Source organism: Labrus bergylta, chromosome 1 (genome assembly GCF_963930695.1).
Source record: "Labrus bergylta chromosome 1, fLabBer1.1, whole genome shotgun sequence".
Lineage (NCBI taxonomy): Eukaryota > Metazoa > Chordata > Actinopteri > Labriformes > Labridae > Labrus > Labrus bergylta.
The window spans coordinates 12,908,439-12,931,542 of record NC_089195.1 but is presented as its reverse complement, the minus strand read 5'-3'; the positions used below and the strand labels follow the sequence as shown (position 1 = coordinate 12,931,542).

Here is a 23,104-nt window from a genome sequence, read left to right as displayed (position 1 = left end):
AAACTTAATTTTTCAAGAGTGGCGATTGCCGCTTGGTTAGGACGTAATATTTACAGTCTTATGGTTAGGACATGAAGTTAAGCACAGAAACAGGAAGTGGTTAGGGATCACAAACTGACGTCAAACAGCTCATAGGGACGGCCTCCGTATTACATAATAAGGAGGCTGGATGGATCAATTAGTAGCTCATGGCCGAGTGCGTGATTTTATTATTTATACTCTCACTTATTTTCTTATTTGTAAATCGAATCATCAATATTTTTTCTCACAACTTTTTTGTTGTGGAAAAAAGCAATATATTCGGCAGAAGGTGAATTTTTTTTCTTCACAGAAATAAAATGTTATGTATGCACCATTAAAGATTTTAAAGTTTTTTCTAAATATATTTCCATTTATCCATTATCTATAACGCTTTTTGTCTGTTCTTGGTCGTGGGTTTGGAGCTGATCTCATTGGGCGCGAGGCGGGGTTACACCCTGGACTGTTTGGGAATATATTTGTTTAAATGGAAATTATAATTTAGTGAACAGGTTTGGCGTGTCGTTAATGTTTTCTTTTGTTGCAATCATGACTTGTTTGTGCATTTGACCTTCAGGGCCACCATACCTCCTAACCGGGAGTGACCTTTGAACTTGTGGGCGTGAACGTCAGTTCAGCGGTGAGGAGAATCGGCGCGACAGCTAAACTAGCGAGTTAAAATAACAGGTAATGTGGACAAAAAACACCTTTATCTGTGATTTTACGTGAGCTAACGTTGTCAGCACTCCTGCTAGGTTGTGAAATAATAACATTTTTATTTTTTAAATTAACTCACACGGACAGTTAGCCGTTAGCTTACCTCCACATTGTCTAACTGCCGATAGAGCGTGATGTTACGCTGCAGCGACGTCAAGTGACGCACGACGTCAAGTGACGCACCACGTTTTTAAACACGTGAAATTCAGCATTCTGGAGGTTTAATGCCCACAGTAATTAATTTAAACTGTGAGAAGCTCTTTTGGACATTAAGATAACAATGTTGGTCTGTTGGATTTACTTATTTTAAATCTGTGTGTTATAGTCACAAATAGACAAACTAATGTCTGTATGTGACTTCACCTCAAAACGTCTTTCCTCCTGATGTCCGATAAGTTTACAGATAAAGCTTTACATTATTGCATCTTCAATCAATCTTTATTTGTAAAGTTTCCATTCATAACAAGTGTTATCTTGAGACACTTTACAAAAAACAGGTAAAGGACCTTGCGATTTGTTATTTCATATTACAAAGGAACAGGTAAGAAATACCATACAAAGACCCAGCTTAATCCATCATGAGCACTTTTGCGCAACATTTAGCAAAAGTTACAGTGGTAAGAAAAAAACTTCCTTTTAACAGGCTGAAATCTTGGGCAAATCAATGTTCATGATGAAACAGCCATCTACTGAAACTGCGCCGGGTTTGAAAATGGGATAAGGGGAGATGGGATAAACTGCAGGAAGAGCAGGCCGTCCACCGACAATCCCAAAGAGCCTCAAGAGAGCTCAGCAGATCCCAGGAAAAAAAAGTGGTTAGTAATAAACACATCAATATGTATTCATCAAAGGTGTGTATATAGGCCTACAGTATTATTCGGCTCGTGCTGCGTGGTTGTTTCGGTTAATGAAGCGTCAGGAGCCATTTAGACTTGCATCATATAGCGGTCCACTTCCTTGTTTCAGCACGGTTGCGTTCACATCTCCCATGTGTCTTAGACTTGGGCGCATTACCGGAGTACAGAACGAGTATAATACAATTGGGTTCAAACTAATAAAATAAACCAGACTTTGTACTTGGATCAGGGCCAGAGTACACAATGTGAAACCACCCTAAAGGCGTTCTATCATTAGGCGGGATTGTTTCATACTCTTCTCAAGCGTGATTGCTCCTCCCTCCCCTGGTCCCATTAGTTCACATTGGTTACATCATCCTGTTCCCCATGGGGTTATGCGTACTGTACTCAAATCTGAAACCACCCTAAAACTAACTACCCCCCGACTGTACCACACAACACAAACCCCCATAGAATGAAATTAAGCTTTAATAGGCAGTGGATAACTTTAAATTGTTGGTAAATAAAACAAGGTGCACCTCCAGATGTTCCTGATATAATTATTCACCTCTACCTCCACTGATTTGAATTTGTGTTGTTTGTGTTTCAGTTTACCGAGATGTCGGACAGTGAATCCATAAAAAAAATGTTGCGGTCTGTACTGCAGTCCAGCAAGGTTGGCGTGTCTGTGAGCAGCCTCCAGTCGGAGTACCGATCACTGTGCGGAGAGGGCATCCCGCTGAAGAAATTGGGCTTCTCAAAACTTGAGGACTACCTCAAAAGCATCCCGTCTGTGGTCAGACTCGAGTTTCGCATGGGTGAGGTGAGGGCTGTCTTGTGTTTATGACCAGCGTCCTACTCGATGTGACTTGTTTTGCTTCCCAGCACTCATGCCTTTACTCAGCCTGCTTCAGCAGTTTGTCAACTTCAACTTCATGAATAATAAACGAGATATCTGCTCTGTAGTTGAAATGCTTTGCTGCAGTTTGCCAAGAGACGGCCCACATCGCAGAGCTCGTTGCCAGGCAAAAGAGTGCAAAGAAATCTGGTCGCTCCCAAGTCGTCAACTGCAAGATGAGATTCAAACCCTCCAACCCGTACATGCTGAACGGTAGGAGACACCTGCACGCTTCTTTTGATGGCGCACTCTCTGCAATAGCCTGCATGCTAAGGCAGCAGCAAAACATTTGAAAGAGCCTTTGAAAAAAAATAGATACACTGACCACAAGCAAAATATATAATGACATACAAATAATCAAGTGAGGTAAAAAGTATTGACACCTTGTTGACTTGGTCTTGCGATAAGGGACCTGAGATAATTCACAGAATAAACATTGGTGTAATACATATTGTATTCAAGTGTTTTGTTCTAATTCTTTGTCCAACCTTTCTTCGTGTCCCACATCCTTTTTTCCTTCCATGCTTTCAGTGAGGCCAAGGTCCTCTCTCCGTCAGCCCTCCGCAGGCGCTGCCTCCAACTGGTCAGCAAACCGTCCTCGGCCCCATGGGCATGGCAGCTACGGAGGCTTCAGTGCCTCCGGAGACTACAGGTGCACAGTATCAGCATTACTGTAAAATTTCCACACAGTCTCTGCACAGAACCTCCACATACATGTTCCGACTATGTTGTCTCTGAAAGCAAACTTACCACACAGCTGACCCTTTTCATTTCAGCTTTCTCTAATTGACCTTTTTTTTTTCTGTTATTCAATTTGTGAAGAATTTGTCACTGCTTCACCTGAAATCATCTAAAAACGTATATCCCAAAGTTTTGTCCTCTCTCCAAACATTAGAAAGTTGGACCAAAGGTTGAGCTCTGTCACCCCCGTAGAGCACAGACAACCAGCCCCTCTGCCAGCTTTGAAGCAGCAGTGTGGCGTGCCTCAGAGGTAAACGCACACAAGCGAACAAACTTTGCATGACTGATAATGTTTCTATTGTAGATATAGTAAGGGTTTTATTTTAAAGGTCCAGTCAGGAAGATGTGTAGCGTGTGAAATGATAAAGTGACATTACTATATGATCAGACATTAAGGAAACATGCTATGTTGAAGTGCTGGCTTCTCTGACAACAATGCAGCAGCCAGTATGTCCTCCTAACTTTAGATTCTGGTCCTGAATGATCTGGATTTGTTTGGACCAGAGAAGGTAGGCGGTTTTAAGGCACCCCCCCACACGGCCGTTTTGGGCGCCCCTCAGTTTGTCAGATATGAGAGCAGTTATCAGGTCAAACTAACAGGGGTTGCAGCGATGGAAGCGGGCAAGAGAAGTGGTTCAGATAGAAGTGATTGTACCCGACCTAAAAAGCCTCTGCATGTTTCTAATAAGCTCCACGAGACCAATTCAGAGCTGGCTAAACACTGAAGCTTCAGAGTCCACCACATGGAAACCTGCAAGAGCATCGACTAGAGAGGAGGGAGGGGGGTGGGGGCAGACAGCTCTCTACAATGTTTAGAATTTGGACTGCAGTACCCATTTTAAACACTACGTGTCAGAGTTACATATTGCTCCTTTAATAGTCAGTATGCTTACACTACTGTCAGCATAACATGTTTATATAAAAGCTACATATACCCAAGTCTGCTGGTACATTAACATAATTTAATGAGAGATATTTCAGCTTTACAAATAAAGGTTTTGAAAGTCTTTCTGTGACCACAAGAAGAACGTGTGTATTTATTAGCCTGCTCTGTTATCAACAGGAAAGAGAGAAGTTTGGCAAACTGCCAGCACAGAGGTACGTGGGATTTATTCAACATTTCATCATTTACACATCCCTGAGTTGTGATATTATTGTTACGTATTTTATAATGTTTGACTCACTGTTTGTTGTTTTTCCCTTGTGGACTGGATTTAAGTACATCAAACACAAATGCAGTGTTTCGCACAGAGTGACACCACACCACGGCGTTAGAGTCGTAACCTCTTGCTATCTTAGGCTTTATTTTAGTATTATATTTGTATAAATATCTTAAATGTGCTTTTTTCTTTAACTCGTTTTAGTTTTTTAACAAACAAACTGCTCATCTACTCTACTCTTATCTACACACGCACATGCACACACATAGTCTGTTATCTATATAACTTCAGGAGGACTGACCTGGCTGTTCATACATCCACCTCACAACGGGACACTGTCAGTCAGATGGGAGGGGGGGCGGGTGACTCCTCAGGTAAGACATGACACAAAATAAACGTTGCGGACGAAGTTCTCTATAAGATGCTATAATGAGAATATTTGTCTTTCTATCAATGCTACGTGTAGTGAAACAGAATCTCAATCTGAACTAAAGAGTGGAGAAGAACATACTGGAGAACAGGAAACATAATGCAGCAGGTTCATTTTTGCTGTTTGTGTTCACACATACAGCTCCTCCTGCAAAAATCTGGAGTTTTCTGCAAGTGTGAAAGCACTCATATTGTCCCGTCATCGTCAGAAAAGCACAAACTAACCATTTTCTTCTTTTCGTAGAAGAGCCTCCTGAAAATGTCTCAAGGTACCAGGTACAGAAAAACCTGCTTTATACACCTTATTACTACTGAAAATGTTGTGACACTCTGTATTAGAAATCAGCACATTGCAGTTTAAATTATCTTTTTAAATTACATCCTTAATGTGTGAGGATGGTTAATAAAAATACATTAAAATTGAATGTTTTTTTTTTTTTTATTAGACAAAAATGATTTTAAAAAGAGTAAAGCTTCCCTGAGTCATTAAAGCACAGGGACAAACTTCTCCGGATCATTCATGTGGAGTCTCTCCCTGTAGTCTAGTCAGGATGACGTGGAGCTGGTGCAGAGCAGGATGACTCAGCTGCTGAAGAAATACTGCAGCGGAGTGTGGATGTCGAAGCTCTCGGGGCTCTACAGGGACATGTTCGGTCAGGCGCTCCACCCTCAGGTTCTCATCGATCTCAAAAAGTGGACACACATCTGCATGGTGAGTCGCTAAGTTCTCTTTATACATGTAAACATTATTAAACCCCATTCAAATCATTTCATTAATCTGAGGGAAGCCTTACGAGGGTACATCTTATAAAAGGCATTTCTGGATTTTTGCTGAATTGTAGTTGTGACAGTTTATTAGTAAAAATCTACTTCCATCAGTTTTTATGTACCAACAAACTCATGAGGAACTATAAGGAGTTGCTTTTTTCCGCCTCTCTCTCTTATCTCTGTTTGGACTCTCCGGCCTCCACAGGTAGAGAAACCATCCATCACCTCCAGAGCAGACCGCCTCATCTACCCTCCTCTGCCCCCCAAGTCGTCTACCGTCCCCAGAAACAGCACAGCCAACATCCTTCTTTCCAGCACTATCACCACACCCATTTCCTCCAGTCCGTCAACACCTGAACATCCCGCCCCTGTCCTCCTCCTTCCCGTTCATCCAGTACCTAAACCTAGATTCGGCCCTCAAAGCCCCCTGGCTAAGCCCACTTTCATTTTCCCGTCCCAACCAGCCTGTGCATCTTTAGGCAAACTGTTGCCTTCAGTTACGTTGAGGAGCCCTGTACATAACCCGGCTCTTGCTCCCCGCCTGTCTCCCTGTGCTGGTTCGGCAGTCAAGGCGAGCGGTGAATGTAAAGAAAACTTGATTACAGCTTCACTCAACCACAACAAAAACACTCCACCCTTACCCCCAGCTTGGACTTTAAAAACAAACGCCCCTCCGTCGTCTTCCTCCCTCATGCCTGGCCCTGACATCTTACCACTTATGAAGGTTACTTTCTCCCCCTCCTCAAAACCTGCCTTGAGTCCGTCCTCAAAATCTGCTGCCCACTGTGTTGTTTTGTCAACTGATGTGCGTCACAAATTAAAGGAGCTTCTGTCCAAGTACAGTCAAGGTCTTTGGGCCCACGGTCTGCCGCAGCTCTTCATGGATACATTCAAGATGCCGTTCCCTGAACATATTCTGAACAACCTGTCACTGTTGTTGGATATGTGCGATGTGGAGTATCCAGTGCCAGGCGACAAGACAAAGGTGAGTAGATGAAGCAGCATTTACCGGACTAAACACAAGTCAAGTTGCTCACCTGCTGGCAAAGAGCAAATGTCTACAGACTTTTATAACACTGATTGTTCGATAGATTTAAAGATGCAGATTACCGTATAATCCAGAATACAAGTCGCACTGGTTTATGTGTTGTGGCATCTCCCAGAGAGGATAAAGATTTAAACTGGCCTGTATGATGATTTCCACAAAGTCCACAGCATTGTGTCTTATACATCAGCTTTTAATGGTAATGTACCATAAAGTTATGCACACACAACAGCCATCTGCTGCTGGTCACTGAAAGCGCAGTGCCCCTCTAGATAGCACTAGTAGAAATATCACAGTCAGGCCATTTTCACATATGCATTCCTGAATTTTTTTAGACAATTTCAGGAAGACTGCCCCCTGAAATCCTTCTTACCTGGCTGTTCACACATGCTCACAGAGGGAGGCTATCCCTGAGGTGACGTAAAAAGAACGACACACAAGTGGCGTATGAAGCAACAGAGCCCACTATGCAACGCTATAGAGATATTATTTATTATGTGTAGTTCAACAGAATAACATCAACAAAGTTTTGTGCAAGTTTTAACAAGGCTTCAGAGACATGTTGTACGGAATGTCAGCACAGCTGTGACTATCTTCAGCACTTTGCCTGCAGATGTTGCCTATGACTGAATCATGCTGATATTCAAGAAAACATCGTTCTCTCGGGTGATCATGCTGAAATAAACCTTGCTCTTGGTGTGACGTTGGTGTAGAGAACATAGAAGGTTTTCACGGGCAGTTGTCTTTTTTTTTTTTTTCTCAGTACTGCCACTTCTAATTGTTCAGAAAAGTAAGGGACACCAACACTGTGGAACTATTTTATTTAAATATTTGTACATGTGTATGTTGTGATTGTACTTTTTGTGGTCAGGCCATCCTGTACTACTCAAGCAGAGCCGAAACAGAAAACGGAAACGGAGCAGAAAGCCAGCAGGGCAGAAGCCTCTTCCATCCCTCTGGTCTGGAGGTCCTGAGTCCGGTGGTTCCTCCCTCACTGGTTCTTCCCACAGAGCAGTACCCCTCTGTACTGGTCACTGATGCAACAAGCAGCAATGCTGTTACGATAAGGCAAGACACACATGATGGCGTAACCTTGAATATAGTTAGCTTGCATTGAAGCTTAAAATGTATTTTTCAACTTGCATAATACGGAAGAGTAGTTTATTTTTTGGGGGAAATTTCATCTGATTTGATTTGTAATGCATGTGACACACACATTATTTGTTTGTCTAATGAGCTCCTTTGAGTGCCTGTCCTCTGCATACTCTAAACTGCTTTTATGGACTACAAGCCCCAGGTCGCACGCTCATTACTTTAAATGATCAAACGTGCAGAAGACTGGGTTTGTGCTTATTAAGAGAACCATCCTCAGATTACGGTGATGCTAAAAAATAAAGTTTCTCTCCATCTAGATATGTAGGTGAGATCTACTCTAATGCCCAGGAGGCCATGGAGGAAACAATGCGCTCCTTCTACAGCCAGAGCTCCACCCAGCACCCTTTGTCTGACCCCGCGGTTGGTCAGCTGGTAGCAGTCAGAGGCGACGACGGAGAGGAGCTGGCCAGAGCTCAGGTCATGGAGGTTAAGGCCCCCAACAAGGTCAAGGTAACTAAATGAATAGCTCATAGGGAGTCGTTAATCATTTTCTAACTAAAGGACTACACTTACTTTAATAGCTGTTATAAATGGTTCATTTTTTTGGCAGCTGTTTCTGCTTAAAGGGCCTTTCAGATAGGACGCGGTGGGAGCTGCACACTGCTCTCAAACCCTTTCACTTTAACACTGTGTTACGCAGCACTAGCTGGCGCAAGGTCACGCTTCCTGTCTTTGCTCGCTGTGCGGAAGTTAAAAAATTCTCAACTTGAGCACAGCACTGAGGGATGCTGCCTTTGTGCATCCAATAGCTCTGAAGATCAGATCACAGCAAACGGTGTCACACTTTCCTGAGCTCTCGTTTAGAAACCTACCAGGACAACAAAACTCTGGTTATGAAAGAAATGTAAATACTGCTGCAGCAAAACATCTTGTTTTTCCTGTCTGTGACTGTTTGCCAGGTGTACTACGTGGACTACGGCTTCTCTGTGGACACCAGTAGGAACAATCTGCTGGAGCTGCACCAGGACTTCCTCTCGCTGCCATTCCAGTCAACTAATGTCAAACTTGCAGGTGCATAGAAGATTACAAAAAAACGCTTTAGGAATGTCCTAATGGACGAGGGTCACTCGTGGACCTGCTCATCCCTCTCCCTCCTCTCTTTATCTGCCTCCTCCCAGGTCTTGAGGCTTTCAGCTCCCATCCACAGGTGCTGTTGTCCCTGGACTCGTTAGCAGTCGGGAAAATTCTCCTGATGGAAACTTTAGAGCTGTGCAAGGACAACGAGATGCCCATGGCAGTGTTGTACGACACGTCGCAGGATGATGACATCAACATCAACTCCACCTGTCTGAAGGCTCTGCAGGACAAGACCATGAACAACCCTCTGACTGTAAGTGATGGCCGTGCTGACTGCATGTTTAATGTGTATGAAGAGATGTAGTTCTACCAGTGGGTGGTGCTGTTTCACTCTGTGTTACTCTTGTTGATGAAACTGTTCATTCTGTTAGGATTGTAAACTCCTCAGTTTTATCAACACTTCATGCCCTACCTGATCTTTCTGTGTCCTGCAGGTAAATGCTACATACCGGGACGTGTGTGTCACAAACGTGTGTTCGAATGGTATCATCCACTGCCAGCTGCCCTCCAGAGGAACCGCAAGACTCAACAAGTTTCTGGAAGACACAGAGGCCATCCTTAAGTCCCAGGTAGACAAAACATCAGTGAATACATCCATTTGCGTCAGTGCTTAACAGCACTTAAACACTTTTAGGGCGCACTCACACTCTGCCCAGTTGTCCCGTACGTTGCTGAAGCATTATTGTCCCCTCTCCCCCGCTGGCCTGCACTCACACTGCTCCAGGACTAACCGGGCCTGAGCTCAGTTACCTCTTCTACATAATGTTGAAAACCTCTTCCATCCGTGCCAGGGCCAAGGATTTGTGGTAGGGAGCAATTGTGATAGTGAACGAATTGGACTTTGGGGGTCAAAGACTAGGGCTGTTGAAATTAATCATTTAATCGATGCATCGCGATGCAGACTAGACGATTAATGCATCGATGCAGGGACAAGACGTAATCGATGCTGACGAGGGTTAGAAAAAAGGAACCTTCCAACCGCTAAATGCGGGTGTTTTGCGCAGCGTTGAGTGAGTTGGTTTAACCTATCGGCCACGGTGGTGTGTAATGAAAGTAAAGTAGGCTAACAGAGGGATTTGTGACAGAAAACAACGTAAATTGAGTCCCGCTTGCTGACTTTATGAGCAGAGTCAGCTGGTCCTGCAGGCTCAGACCACAGTGCTCTGCTGCAGGCTGAAACAGCTTGACTCAGTGTCTCTTTAGCAGCACGGATTAGCATCTTCATCACAGCTAAAGGTGTGTTTAAACTAAAGCCTCGCTGTCTTAAGTCCAGGATAACTAAAAGAAGGGGGCTGTGGCGGTGACTCGTGATAAAGTGAGCGGCTGTAAACACAGTTGACTCCCGACACAGCGTCACCGAGAATCACCGCTAAGTGCAACTCCGCTAAAACTGCATTCGTTCGATGATAAACACATTCTATTTCCGACAAGTTCTTCAAAATAAAAGTCCCCGACCTATCTGAAGTTGAAGTGCTTTTAATGTGAAACACTCATATCAGGAAATGGGGTGTTTACAGCAGTAGCAACTTAACACAACTCGTCTGAAATAAAAAGGAAAGAAACAAAACAAACCCTGAACAAAGCTCACAGCTAAAGGCTACAACGTCCTGAGGAGAGAACACACAGTGACTTAAAAACATCTTTCTCTCGTATAATAAACTAAACACACAAAAAAGTAAACTTATTACCTATACTGTAGGCTACCTATATAATGTAATTTTAACTTACAATGTAAAGATATTGATAATGACATTGCTGTCTAAATCACTTTTTAAATTATACAAAAGGAGTTTATATTTATAAGACTGTTTGTTGCTGTTTATGAAAAAGTAGCCATGTGCAGTAATATAGAAAATTGAGGATGAATCATGATGCATCGTGATATAGAATCGAGTCAAATCGTTAACTGGATAATCGTAATCGAATCGAATCGTGAGACCAGTGAAGATGCACAGCTCTATCAAAGACCTTAGGACAATTAGCCTTGTGTGAGTACACCCTAAGGCTCTGGCCATCAAATGGGTGACAAGTTTTGATCTGGTGTTCCCAGAGAGAGAGGACAGGAGTTTTTATACCAGCATTAATATTAATTATTTTTTTGTTCCTTGCTGAAAAAAGATTTTTGATAACTTTGTCTATGTATTTGATCCCACCAGATGACATCTGAGCTGCTAGTGTCCCGACCTTTTAATGGGAAGTTCTGCCTCGCCCGCCACAAAGGACAGTGGTCCAGAGCGGAGGTAAAACCAGTCATTCAAACTCATAAACCTGCTAAATTAAAATATGAGACAGTGTCAGTTCATGTTTTTATGGCCCCTCACTTCTGTGCTGTTACTCTTGTCTTTCAGATCATAAATATGTTCGGCAACAGAGTGATGGAGCTTCTCTTCATTGACTTGGGAGTTCAAGCAACTGTAGAGGTCACTGATCTGCGAGAGATCCCCCCCCTGTTCCTCAAAGACTTCACCGTCATCCCCCCGCAGGTCAGCTCGTGTATGTGTGTGCCAGGAGTTGGAGTAGATACCAAGATGGCAAATTATGCTTAGCAATGGTCTAGATCACTGTTGATGAGAAGAACATACCATAACAAAAACAAGAAGAGGGTGGACGCCGCTCATATGTCAGACTCTGGAGGACTAACTGTAATCACATCAAGTCCGGTTATCTTGACGTCGGGCTGTAAAGAAAGTAAAACATAAAAACAGAGAGACACAAACTTCATACTAAGACAGAGAAATCTACGGAAGTGAAAATATTTTATATTTAATTTCATTTGTTTCATTTTCATTCCTTTTATGACTTGTAGGGAAATCCTTTTTTTTTCCTTTACTAGGAATGAAAAGGTGCAGGAGGAAGACAAACGCATATACCTGCCCTTTGTACAAAAACCCTTTGGTTGAAATTATTATTATTTTTAATGTTTTTTACAATACAGTTATGTACTGTGGCCAAAACACATACTTAAATACGTTCACATTTATATACGCCTTGGGACCACACACTTAACATAGGATTGAGAAACAAATCATTCAGCTCAACTTTTAAGAGTTGACCAATTCAATCCAATCAACTTAAACATAATTATTCTGCCTCATACTGGGCAAATATTTTCTTCTCATAAAAGGTCTTGTGTTGTCGAGTGTTAAACAGTGTTTTAATGCCCGTTGAAAGTGAAAGCTCACCGTCTTGGGCCGCATGTGACTTAAACAACACTTCACCGTAAGCTTTTAAGGTGCAGAGGCTAAAAGTAACGTCAGCTCTGTTAACGTATCCACATCATTAACCAGTCAATACCTGGTAGCTGAAATACTCTCATTTTAAGTCCACTTTGCATAAATTAGTGTCTGCCTCGAGCGTCATGCTGCGGTAAATCGGAATCAGAATCAGGGTTTATTGCCAAGTACATTTACACATACAAGGAATTTGACTTGGTGTATTGGTGCTAAACAATTAACAGGGAAATAACACAGAACTAGCAACAACTTAAATAATACAGCATAAGAAGCTATTACAATATATAAATATAATTCAAAGATGTAAAATATAAAATATAAAAAATAAAAAACACAAATGTACAAAAAGTGCAATATAGGAGCTGTGCAGTGGACTATGAAAAAAAAAGAAAAATGACGGCAGCATTGTCTCCTGTATGTCTATGTTTACCTTGCAGGGAAACACAGACTCTGCATGCACAGCGGTTAGTTCTGTGACCCCTGGCGGTGACATCACACACACTTTAATTGTAGACTTTTGATGGAAAACGAGCAAACTGTCGATTTTGTTGAACAGAAAAGTTGCAGCATGACGTTCACAGGTCACATGATTGGCATTACACGTCCTGCGAATTTTGCGCATGTTCACATTGCGCTTGTCGTCCTGCTCTCCTTGTCAGCATTCCATCGCACAATAACAACCTGCTTATTAAACATGAACCAGTACGTAATCATCAGTCATACATCAGCTAGGCAACATTGTTTCCTCTTCACTGAGTTAAAGATTCTTTCTTCAGAAAAAACACACTCTATCATGAACAAACTCTGTCCAGAAATGAATTCTGTTTTTGTGAATTGCCTTTCAGGCCATCAAATGTCACCTGGCTGAACTCTCAGTTCGCGATGGAGACTGGAACCCAGAGGCCGTTCTGTGGGTGAAGGAGGCTGTCATGGGCTCTGGAGACTATAGAATTAAGGTAAAATAATTTCATTCATTCCAAGTATGAACACTGCAATGCATGCTTACAAGTAGTAAGTAGTACACCAGGCAAGTAGTACCGTGCCCAAGCACGCTTCAGCCCTAAAGTCCAGATTGTTTGACCAGCAATCATTCTTAAGTACAGTACAGGACAACTGGGCCGAGTGTGAGTGCGCCCTAAGTCTTTTTATTCTTTTTCTTTTCTAATCTCAGATTCTGAAGTTAGATCAGCACAAAGAGGACTTGTTGGTCTACATGTACCTCTTCATCGGCACTGACAGCCAGGAGCTGGAGAAGAGCATCAACCGTCAGCTAGCCCAATCAGAGATGTGGCAGAAACTCACAACGAAGAACAACCACACGACCCCGAGCAGTAACCGCAGCATGGATACAGGTAATACTGCACATGGCACAGAGACTGTGAGGTGAAAGTGGTGAATCAGCTTTTATATGAGTGTGTTTTATCAAATAGGCCTCAGTGATATGGTGGAGAAGTTGACTTTTAGCAGCCCCGCCCCAAACACCCTCATCAATACCTCAACCGGACCGCCTCCAAGAGCCGAGGACTCCTCTATTCCAGACACAACCACCAAAACTGGAACGCAGCCCCTGCCGATGCCTCCCCCACTGGAGCTCCCCCAGGTGTGCAGAATATCTCCTCTCTGTAGCGGCTCTTTCTGCATGTTGGGAAAATAAAAGTGGAGTATCGTCAACCCTCTAATAGTTACCAGTTTGGTCCAATGAAGCGCAGGGAATCTAATTATGAATGAGGGTGGAGACCGCAGGAAAAAAACCTGCCGGGGATGAGAAGGAGGAGCAGAGGGTTTGACCGGCTGTTTTAGCGCCTGTAGTGTGTTCTCCGTGATAGATTACATCCCTCAGAAATGTTTGATGACTTCCCATCATGAGCGGAGAGAACTCCACCCCTCCAACATTTGAGCAGGCTACCGTTTAATCCTACTGCATTACTGTAATGTCCGGTGTATACGACGCACTTTTCATACCTGATTTTTCATCTAAAAGTTGGCTGCTTCCTATACACCAGTGCAACCAGAATTCCAGTATAAGATGCTGACACGTGCCGTCTTTACCGAGAGTGCAGCCGCCATCATCACTCACAGCATGATAGATTTGAAAATTTGCCTCATTCATTCATACAGATCAGAATGACAGGACAACTTTTTACCACCTTTTGTTCCTCATCAGGTCATAATCCTGCATTTAAAGAAAACAGTGGTATATTTTTTTGGTTTAAAGAATCCTCAATTAAAGTTAACGAGTGACCAGCCAAGGTTGGCAGTGCGACTTTCACTGTAGGCTGACAGCTCTAAACTAGCGTACTGTAGCTAATAGGAGTGCAAACTTAAAGAGCGACACAGCTGAACAGAAACCGCATGTTGGCCGTCGGTCCTAGTTGGACCGTCAGTGAGCTGTTGTTGCCCTAGTTCTGGCAGTGCATCCCTCTGATTGGCTGTTTGGAGGTTTCATTTCTCTCCAGCTCTCGACACAGGTTCAGTAAAGCCCCTTGAGCATGCCGCTGTAGTATCCATGCTTTCACCCATTAGTGCAGTTTCTCCTTATTTGTCGCCTGTGCCTCTTCTTTTCTTTTTCCACTAAAATACCAAGGGCTGACAACGCCAGCGCCATTTTCAACTTTCTATCAGACATTATTCTCCATTAGTAGGCTACCTATAATACAAGTGGTGACCGACAGCAGTGTGAAAATAGTCTTCTTCTATCATAACAACAGACTACCGCCGCCTGCTGGCATGGAGAGTTATTTCCTCTCCACATGAGCAGAATGAACGTGGTGATTGGCCGTCGGCTGTAGTCTTTGAGGTGTGTTCTAGTGCAACTTTTTGGCGAGAGGCGTGAGGCAAGGACACAGACAGCCTTTGTCGCCACTAGTTCTTTGCCGTCTGCTTGGTGTGTCAGGGCCTTGAGAGACCCCAGAAGTGCGACTTATAGTCCAGATTTTACTGTGAAGGTTCCAGAAATTTAACCACTTCATGTTTGTTTTTGGGTATTTTGGACAGAATAACTGCACCTACCTTGCGTTCCTCCCCTCTTTTCCAGCCCGGTCAGAATGTGGATGTGTTTGTGCCGGTGGCCTGCCACCCGGGTTACTTTGTGCTGCAGCCGTGGCAGGACCTGCACAAGCTGGTGGTTTTGATGGGCGAGATGATCCTCTTCTACAATCAGACATCGAAGAGCAACGCAGCCACACACATCGAGAGAGGAGAGGTCTATGCTGCCAAAATAGACAAAAAGTGGGTGGTTTGTTTTTCTACCAGGACTATTGTGTCCAATTAACATGTTGTTATGATGTCATGGTGATGTCTTTTCTGCACATTATGACGACCATGTCATCATCATCGAGTACATGATAAGAATCTCATTTTAACCACAAGAGTTTGTTAAACTGAAGATGATGTCATTCTCCTCTTGGAGCACATTCTGCTGTTTAAGTTTACGCATGAGGGACTTGATATAAATATTGACTTTGTGATGAGTCAACGAGGTCACATTTAAAGCACTCCTATGTGGTAAGATAATGAGCTGTGGCGTCACCAGAAAGAACAAAGGCCCAATCTGGATGTCCCCCCCTCACACACTCACTGACTGTGGTGCTCTTTCCCGCTCAATCTGTGAGGGCTTAGTGCTCGCCCGCTGTCCAGTCATAAAGTGTGTGAGGGACCTCTCGCTGACTTTTTTTTTTTTTCCCAAAACTTTTTATTACATTTTTGCAGACAGTACAACATGATGTACAGGAGTAAATCAGAGCATCTGCATAGAGTAAAACAAAAGCCCCAATTAAACAGAAAAACAAGACAATAAAATAATAAGCACCCATTTACCCTCCCAACCCCCACCCTCCCAGCTCCCTAAGGTAGTTGTCCATTAGCAACTGTCGTAACATAGATACTAATAGGACAATACAAGTAGACACAGACACATATGTAAAAAAAAATTAATAATAATAATAAAAAAATATATATATATATAAATACATATCTTGCTGACTTTTTGAGCCCTTTATGCACCCTCTCTGTAAGTGGGCATATCTGCAGACTAAGCATGAGGGAATTACCCAGAGTTCATAGCAATGCGAAGTGAAACAAACGCCATAAAACAGGAAATGAGGGAGAGACAGTAAATAAGCAGGAAGGTGAACCCACGCTCTATTTACAGACTGCCAAAAAAGTTTATTTTGAAACGACAGCTAATTCAGAACTCTACTGCACGTCTCTCTCTAAGCGCCATGGCTGTGAGTGAGTCAAGTAAAATACCTAATGCCAGATGACATCGTGCCGTCATGGTTACAGAGAAGTCGCAAAGTGCTGTCCCAGTGGTTTTAAAGCATTTCCAGCCCTTGCATCCTCGTGCACTCAATCACTTTCCAGGTGATATCAATGGCTCAGGGTTTAGGGAGGACATCGAGATTCAGCCAAATTGTAAAAAAACAAGAGGTTGCCATTGTTTGGTAGTTCATGGGTTGACTGAATTTTTGCCTCCACCCAGCTGGCACCGCGTGCAGGTGAAGGGGATTCTCTCCAACGGGTATGTTTCCGTTTACGAGTTGGACTACGGCAAACATGAGCTGGTCCGCAATAATCTCCTCCAACCGCTGATCGAGGAATTCAGACAGCTGCCCTTCCAGGCGATCACTGCACAGCTGGCGGGTAAGTTCCATCACACAGGGTCGTTTAGTTACCTTAAACACACAGTATGTTAATTCTGCCGCCAGCGGGCTCTTGATCAAAACAATCACCACAGATGATGTTGGCGGGGATTCCCTGCTACTCCACCCACCAATCACTGATGCCTCCTGCTGTTGCTCCTGCAGGTTTGACAAAGACTCAGTGGACGGAGGAGGCCGCCATGTTGTTCAGGAACCACGTGGAGGGGCGAGCGCTAGTGGCCCAGGTGGAGAGTGAACAGGAGGACGTCAAAGGTGAGCTCGGGGGACGCAGGTTGACGGTGTACCTGGTGGACACCACAGTGCAGGAGAGGGACCTGTGGATTCACAGCATCATGGCCGACCTTGGCGGGGAGCTGTCCTCGGCAGCTTAGGGCACCGTCTCATGCCTCTGACTCTCAGCAAGTATTTTTTAGAACCACAACTTTTCTGTTTCCTGGTTCTTTCTTTTCTAAAACCTGCTGAGAATGTTCAGTGAACTTTAAAAAAAGAAAAGTCACTCCTCTGCTCTTGTTTTTTTTCCATGTTGTTGTTTTTTTTCCTCTCCATCACGGACTTTAAAGGCGCGAGCGGGAAAGGGCAAGAGTTATTTTTTTTCTGCATCGCGTGACTGAAAAAGCGGATTAATCTCAAAAACTTTCAAATGAATGAGGAAGATGGAAAACATTCTTTACCGTCAAATGTTGCTCCATCTGAACTCAGGCCTAATATTCAGCAACGTTTCTTTTCAGGTATCACATCACGTGTGTGTTGCATGGTTTGTGTGTTGTTAAGACTCTCATGTTATTACGATTTCTGTTTGCTGTGCCTCTTGTAGACGTTGGTGTGGCTGATTTTGCACTTAGTAGTGTGTAAATATGTTTTAAGATGAACCTAAAAGGCCTTACTTTAAAAACGTTGGTCATGTACATACCTGTTAAAACACACGTGTTGCTCGGCTGGAGAAAAAAAAGTCAAGATTTTATTTGGTGTGAAAAGCTGTTCAGAAGGATTTCAGGATTTGTTCTGTTAAAAGGAGGGTCTACTTTGAAAGCATTACATTGGTTTGTTTATGTTCTGGCAGTGTGGGCTGCTATTTGTCAAATGTCAAGCGCCACACTGTCACGATGATGTAACTGAAGCAGATGTGATAAAAAATGATGTTTACTACTTTGTTTGTGGAAAATTATAATAATAATAATACATGAGACGTATATAGAGTCATTCAAAACACTCCAAGATGCTGGAGGTTTGTGTCAGCAGACATGAGAGTGCAGGTGGGAGTGTGCCGGTGGAGGAGCTCAGACAGATGAGGGGGGGAGCGAGGTCATGGAGGGCTGAAGTTAGCTCACCTCTGCAAAACAACCAGACCACCCAGGTGAGCTTTAATCACAACACTTAAAAACAAAGTTACTTAATTAGTTTCAAACACTGAAACTTCAAGGTCACATATTATGCTAAATCCACTGCATCTTTCTCTAACAATAATATGTGTCTCTAGTCTGTATTCAAACCCCCGAATGATGAGAAAAGTCCATCCTCTCCGTCTTTTGTCTGCTCTACTTTTCAGGAAATGTGTGCTCAAACAGGCTGTTTGGAGATTTTCCCTTAATGACATCACAAAGGGTAGTAACCCCTCCCCCAGGTGGGTGACACTCCCACAGCTAGGTGTTTGTTCTGCCCTCTGAGTCTGCCTTCTCATCATAAATAGAAGATGGAGCGAGAAAGCCTGAGACACCCAAGCCCTTCCAGAGAGGGGGCATGGTCATATGCAGTTCATTTACATATTTAAAGGTACAGACACAGAAACAGCCTGTTCTGAGCAGGGCTGAATTAGAGGGGTTTATAGACATGATCAAATACAGGATCACAGTGGATTTAGAACAAGAAACTTCACAGACATGTTTTGAGGAGCTCTGAGACTTATTTAAACTGGTTGAATAGGAGGAGAATGTGACCTTTAAATAATTTGCAGCTTTATGAGGGGCGACAATATGGTCATGGCAACTGCATACTGAGATGTCTGAGAGTTTGTTAAAGTGAAATGAGACATTCAAAGATGCAGCAGTGTCTTTTTACATCACTGTGACTACAGGGAGACACTGAGGACCACTATCTACGGTGAGACTGAAGGGACAAAATAACTAGAGATTAATCTTGAATTTAAAAAACTAATTTCAGACCTTAATGAGTTGTGATGAACTAAAAGATGCTGACTGTTCTTATATGTATATAATTGTTGAATATATACAGTATCTATTAGACTTTTCTAACTAAGTATGGTCAAACTGAGAACTAGTGCGTTTCGAATTTCCTGGCTGAGCACAGACACTTCCTGTAGTGCTTGCTGGTTGCCTGGCAACCGATGTGTACGGAAAAATGTTTCCTCCATTAGCACCAAGCTTAATCTAACTCTTAATGCTCCAACAAATAAAAGTTTAATAAAAAAATCCTAATTACATTTTTAACATATTTTGAGGTATTTTAATAGTTTTACAAATTAATTTTACATTTCAACGAGGACTTAACCATTCCAAGTCAGCTCGGCTTGATTTGGACTGTCAGCCTACTATCTATCTGCTCTAATTTAATTTGTCCGACTTCGTGACGTCACTGGAGTGACAGAGCAGCCGTGCTGGGGGGAGGAGGAGGAGGAGGAGGATCTCTCCCCACAAGTTTACTTTGCCCTTTGAGGGAGATGAGTTTCAGCCTCAACAAACGCGCCGTGAGAGGACCGGTGCGTGGGGAGTAAAAAGCTTGAGAGCACGCTGAAATCTGCTGAATTCAGGATTACCGGCGGGCCATGGACGCTTCGGTGTAGCGGAGTTTGTGTGCGGATTCCCGGGTTGTGCGCCTGCAGCTGAGCGGACCGCGCAGCGCGACTCCAGGCGGCTCTGAAGGAAACCATATCTGGTCAAAGTATTCGTTGCTGTCACACAGCGGGACCGTCCGGCTATAAATAGCGCTGGAGGAGGAGGTACGGAAATAAATGCAAAAATGATACTGGAGGCTGTGAAATAGTCAAATTAGCGAGGGCAGCACACGAAGTTTGAAAGAGTGTTAGTGTGCACTTAAAAAAAAAATACTCATAAAACATAAGTTTCCACGTGGTCTTTTGGGATTAAAGAGAAAGCTATGATTTTACACTTGTTCTCCCTCCTGTGTGGAAATGCTTTACTGGCTGCTGAGTCTAAATGGCACCCTTCAGGTCTCACAGTCAGAGTCTTTAGTAGGCCTACACACAGTGTAGTAGTGCAGGGTAGACGCAGCTATAAGGAGTTTACTTATTTTTCAGTCTCCACAGGGTATACCCATTTCTAAATCTCCTCTGATTAACACCAGTGATTGTTTGACAGTACTCAGTAGTATGCTACAGTTTTCCCCCCTACTCTGTCTCTAATTGGCTAACTTGCACACAAACTAAATATATAAGAGTAGTATTACATGACACGTTTATAACAGGCTATTTTTCCTTTGCTTAAAAAAATTATACCCACTTTTTTAGGCACCACTGCTTGTACCCTGTGCCTGCATTACAGGGTACTCTCTCTACAAGATATTGGTGAATCTCTATATATAGAGACCAACTTAATGCCAGCTGTGCAGCTGTTTGAATGCATTCATCAGAGTGCTGCTGTATCTATTAACCTCTCTGTGGAAGCTCGACTGACTTATTAAGACGATTTAAAAAAGGCTTGAGCTCAGATGCGACGATGTCACTTTCTGTATAAAATCTTCTTGCATAATTGGGCTGTCAGTCAACAAGATGTGCGAGATGCAACAGTTGTCTGCCGGCATGTCGATCGTCAGCTCCGTTGTGACCTACATTCATCACTGTAGAGTTAATGGAGATCTGTAACCATGGTTACCTGGAAAGTTGTTGTTTTCCTCTTTGTTTCGTTTATAGAAACCTCCTGAGTAGACTTTGTGTTTCACTGACACAGGAGGTCATCACTCTGGAGCCGTTTGTTTCTAATCTATTGCGGCATGGAGTTTAATTTTCTTACTTTTTCTAATTTTTCCTAACTTGCGTATGTGAGCTCTTCTTCTCTTGGATAAGTAATGCATCATATCTACCTTTTTACCTTAAAGTGACACTGATGGTTAAAGTGATCAGAGACATTTTTTGACCTTTGCAAGTCCATTACGACGACGAGAGCTTATTTTACAGTCCATGATATAGAAGCTCACACAGGGCCCCAAAGTGGAGACCTACACGACACAGGAGGGAACCACCAGTGATGAGTTTAGTTTCCTTGGCACTTAAAATAAGTCAAATGAGAGAAGAAGAAAAACTTTATTTATAAAACACCTTTAAAAACACGACTTAACAAAGTTCTGCAGAATCAAAATACAGAAAAACATGAACAACAAAAAAGAATCCAAACCATCACTAGACCCATCGCGAGATCCATCATAAGTACAATTATTAGAGCAATCAGTAGAACCATCATTAGACACATTATCACAAGATCCATCAGAACCATCACTAGACCTGTTAGAAGAACCATCACACCATCACCGCAAGATCCATCATTAGACCCATCAGAACCATCACTAGACCTGTTATAAGAACCATCATCAACTCAGCTTTATTTATATAGCACCTTTCATAAATAAAAACATGCAGCCCAAAGTGCTTCACAAAAGAACAGAATTAAAACACAAAGAATGTCAAATACAAAAAATTGACATTTTAGTACTGACATGAAATAAAACGATATTAAATAACTCCTAATTAAAAGCCAGATTAAAAAGGCAGGTCTTCAGTTTGAGTTTAAAAACACCCGGAGAGCTTTCTGTTCTGATGTCCAGAAGCAGCGAGTTCCATAGTTTGGGGGCATAAAAACAGAAAGCTCTCTCCCCGGTGCTCATGTGGGTCACATGAGGGACGTTTATCAGACCCATCTTTAGACCCATCAGAACCTTCACTAAACCTGTAATAAAAACCATCATAAGAAACATCAGAACCATCATCAGACCTGTTATAAGAACCATCACTAGACCCATCGCAAGATCCATGATGTCATTGTAAGAACAATCAGTAGAACCATCATCAGAACCATCACTAGACCCGTCATCAGAACCATTGTTAGACCCATCATCACATTATCACAAGAACCATCAGAAGACCCATCAGTAGAACCATAGTAAGAGCCATCAGAACCCTCATAAGACCCACAGCAAGATCTATCATCAGAACCATCAGACCCATCATAAGAACCTTTAGAAGAACCATTACAAGATCCATCATGAGAACCATAAGAACCATCACTAGACCCGTCATCAGATCCATCACTAGACCCATCATAAGAACTTTTAGAAGAACCATCATGAGAACAAACATGAGAACTATCAGAACCATCAGTAGACCCGTTATAAAAACCATCGCTGTAACACCTGTTGGTTTGCGGTTTTCACTTCTGTCAGAGAAGCCAGCACTTCAACAGAGCATGTTTCCTTAATGTCCGATCATGTAGTAAGGCCACTTTATCATTTAATCCACACTCAGATCTGACTGATTGGACCTTAAATCCAGGAATACACAGGAAACAGAAACACAAGGATACAATCGACAAAATGAAACAGGAAATCAAATTTCAGTAATAAAACAAAGGAATCAACGGACTAAACGACGGTAAATCGTGAATCCAGTTTTTGGCAGCTCTGAGCGCACGAGTGAGTTTTACACAGATCTTCTCTGCTGTGTTTATGTTAAAAATCGAGCTGAAAGAGACGCCATTATGGCTCTTTGCACTGCAGGAGCGGGCTGCATGCTGACCAGTTGCCGTGTGACATCAGTGTGAAAGTTTAACACCCGGGCTTCTTGACTGATGATCGTGAATCAGTGCTGCTATTCTTAGAGGTTTGAGGAATGAATAGGACTAGTGTAGAGGTCAAAGGTAGGTAAGACTTAGTGTTTTTGACTTTACAGGCTACCGTCTGGTTATTCAGAGAGTCTCTCTTTCTGCCCCGTGAACATCCAGCGGAGCAGAAGTGTGTAGAATCGTTGTAAAAACAAGCACAGGTCTGGTTGATTTCAAGAGAGCTTGTCGGACTCTTCCAGCAGCATTTATTGGACTTCAGCCCAGTTCTTCTCTGGTTTTGGAAACATGTCATGTCACAGAGCAAAGGGAACAAAAGAAAGGCACACTTGACCCAACCTTTTAGGAGGTTATCAGAAACACACGTGCTGACATAAGATCAAAAAGAGATGCTTTCAACCATATACAACACATCAACATGTTCTCCTCTTTGGGTGAGTTTTCAAGCACAATCTTTTCCCGCCTAATTTAACAGCAGTTGGTTTTAAGTTATTTCTAGACGTGTCATGTCGACGTCTATCAGCCGAAGTAGTTCACAACATGTCTAAAACCCTGAGACATACTT

At 42.8% G+C, this 23,104-nt stretch overlaps 2 protein-coding genes across 3 annotated transcripts in view; both read left to right on the top strand.

Annotated features, from left to right (window-relative positions):
• Window positions 1-624: 624 nt before the first annotated feature.
• Window positions 625-17,917, top strand: tdrd7a (tudor domain containing 7 a). The gene is made up of 22 exons (XM_029280976.2): window positions 625-705; window positions 2,182-2,394; window positions 2,538-2,682; window positions 3,001-3,121; window positions 3,365-3,460; window positions 4,274-4,308; window positions 5,044-5,075; window positions 5,341-5,511; window positions 5,773-6,552; window positions 7,484-7,680; window positions 8,025-8,217; window positions 8,667-8,778; window positions 8,886-9,097; window positions 9,279-9,413; window positions 11,001-11,084; window positions 11,193-11,327; window positions 12,923-13,033; window positions 13,249-13,429; window positions 13,508-13,677; window positions 15,112-15,305; window positions 16,558-16,718; window positions 16,883-17,917. The coding sequence occupies exons 2-22, from the start codon at window positions 2,191-2,193 to the stop codon at window positions 17,107-17,109; spliced, it is 3,696 nt and encodes a 1,231-aa protein (XP_029136809.1). The 5' UTR covers window positions 625-705; window positions 2,182-2,190; the 3' UTR covers window positions 17,110-17,917.
• Window positions 17,918-19,361: 1,444 nt separating this feature from the next.
• tmod1 (tropomodulin 1) overlaps window positions 19,362-23,104 on the top strand; it is a 29,741-nt gene continuing 25,998 nt past the window's right edge. The window contains exon 1 of one of the 2 annotated variants that reach the window (XM_020652777.3): window positions 19,362-19,691. The gene's annotated coding sequence lies outside the window, so the exon portion shown is untranslated. The remainder of the gene's footprint in view (window positions 19,692-23,104) is intronic. The other variant, XM_065954405.1, reaches the window with a different exon arrangement.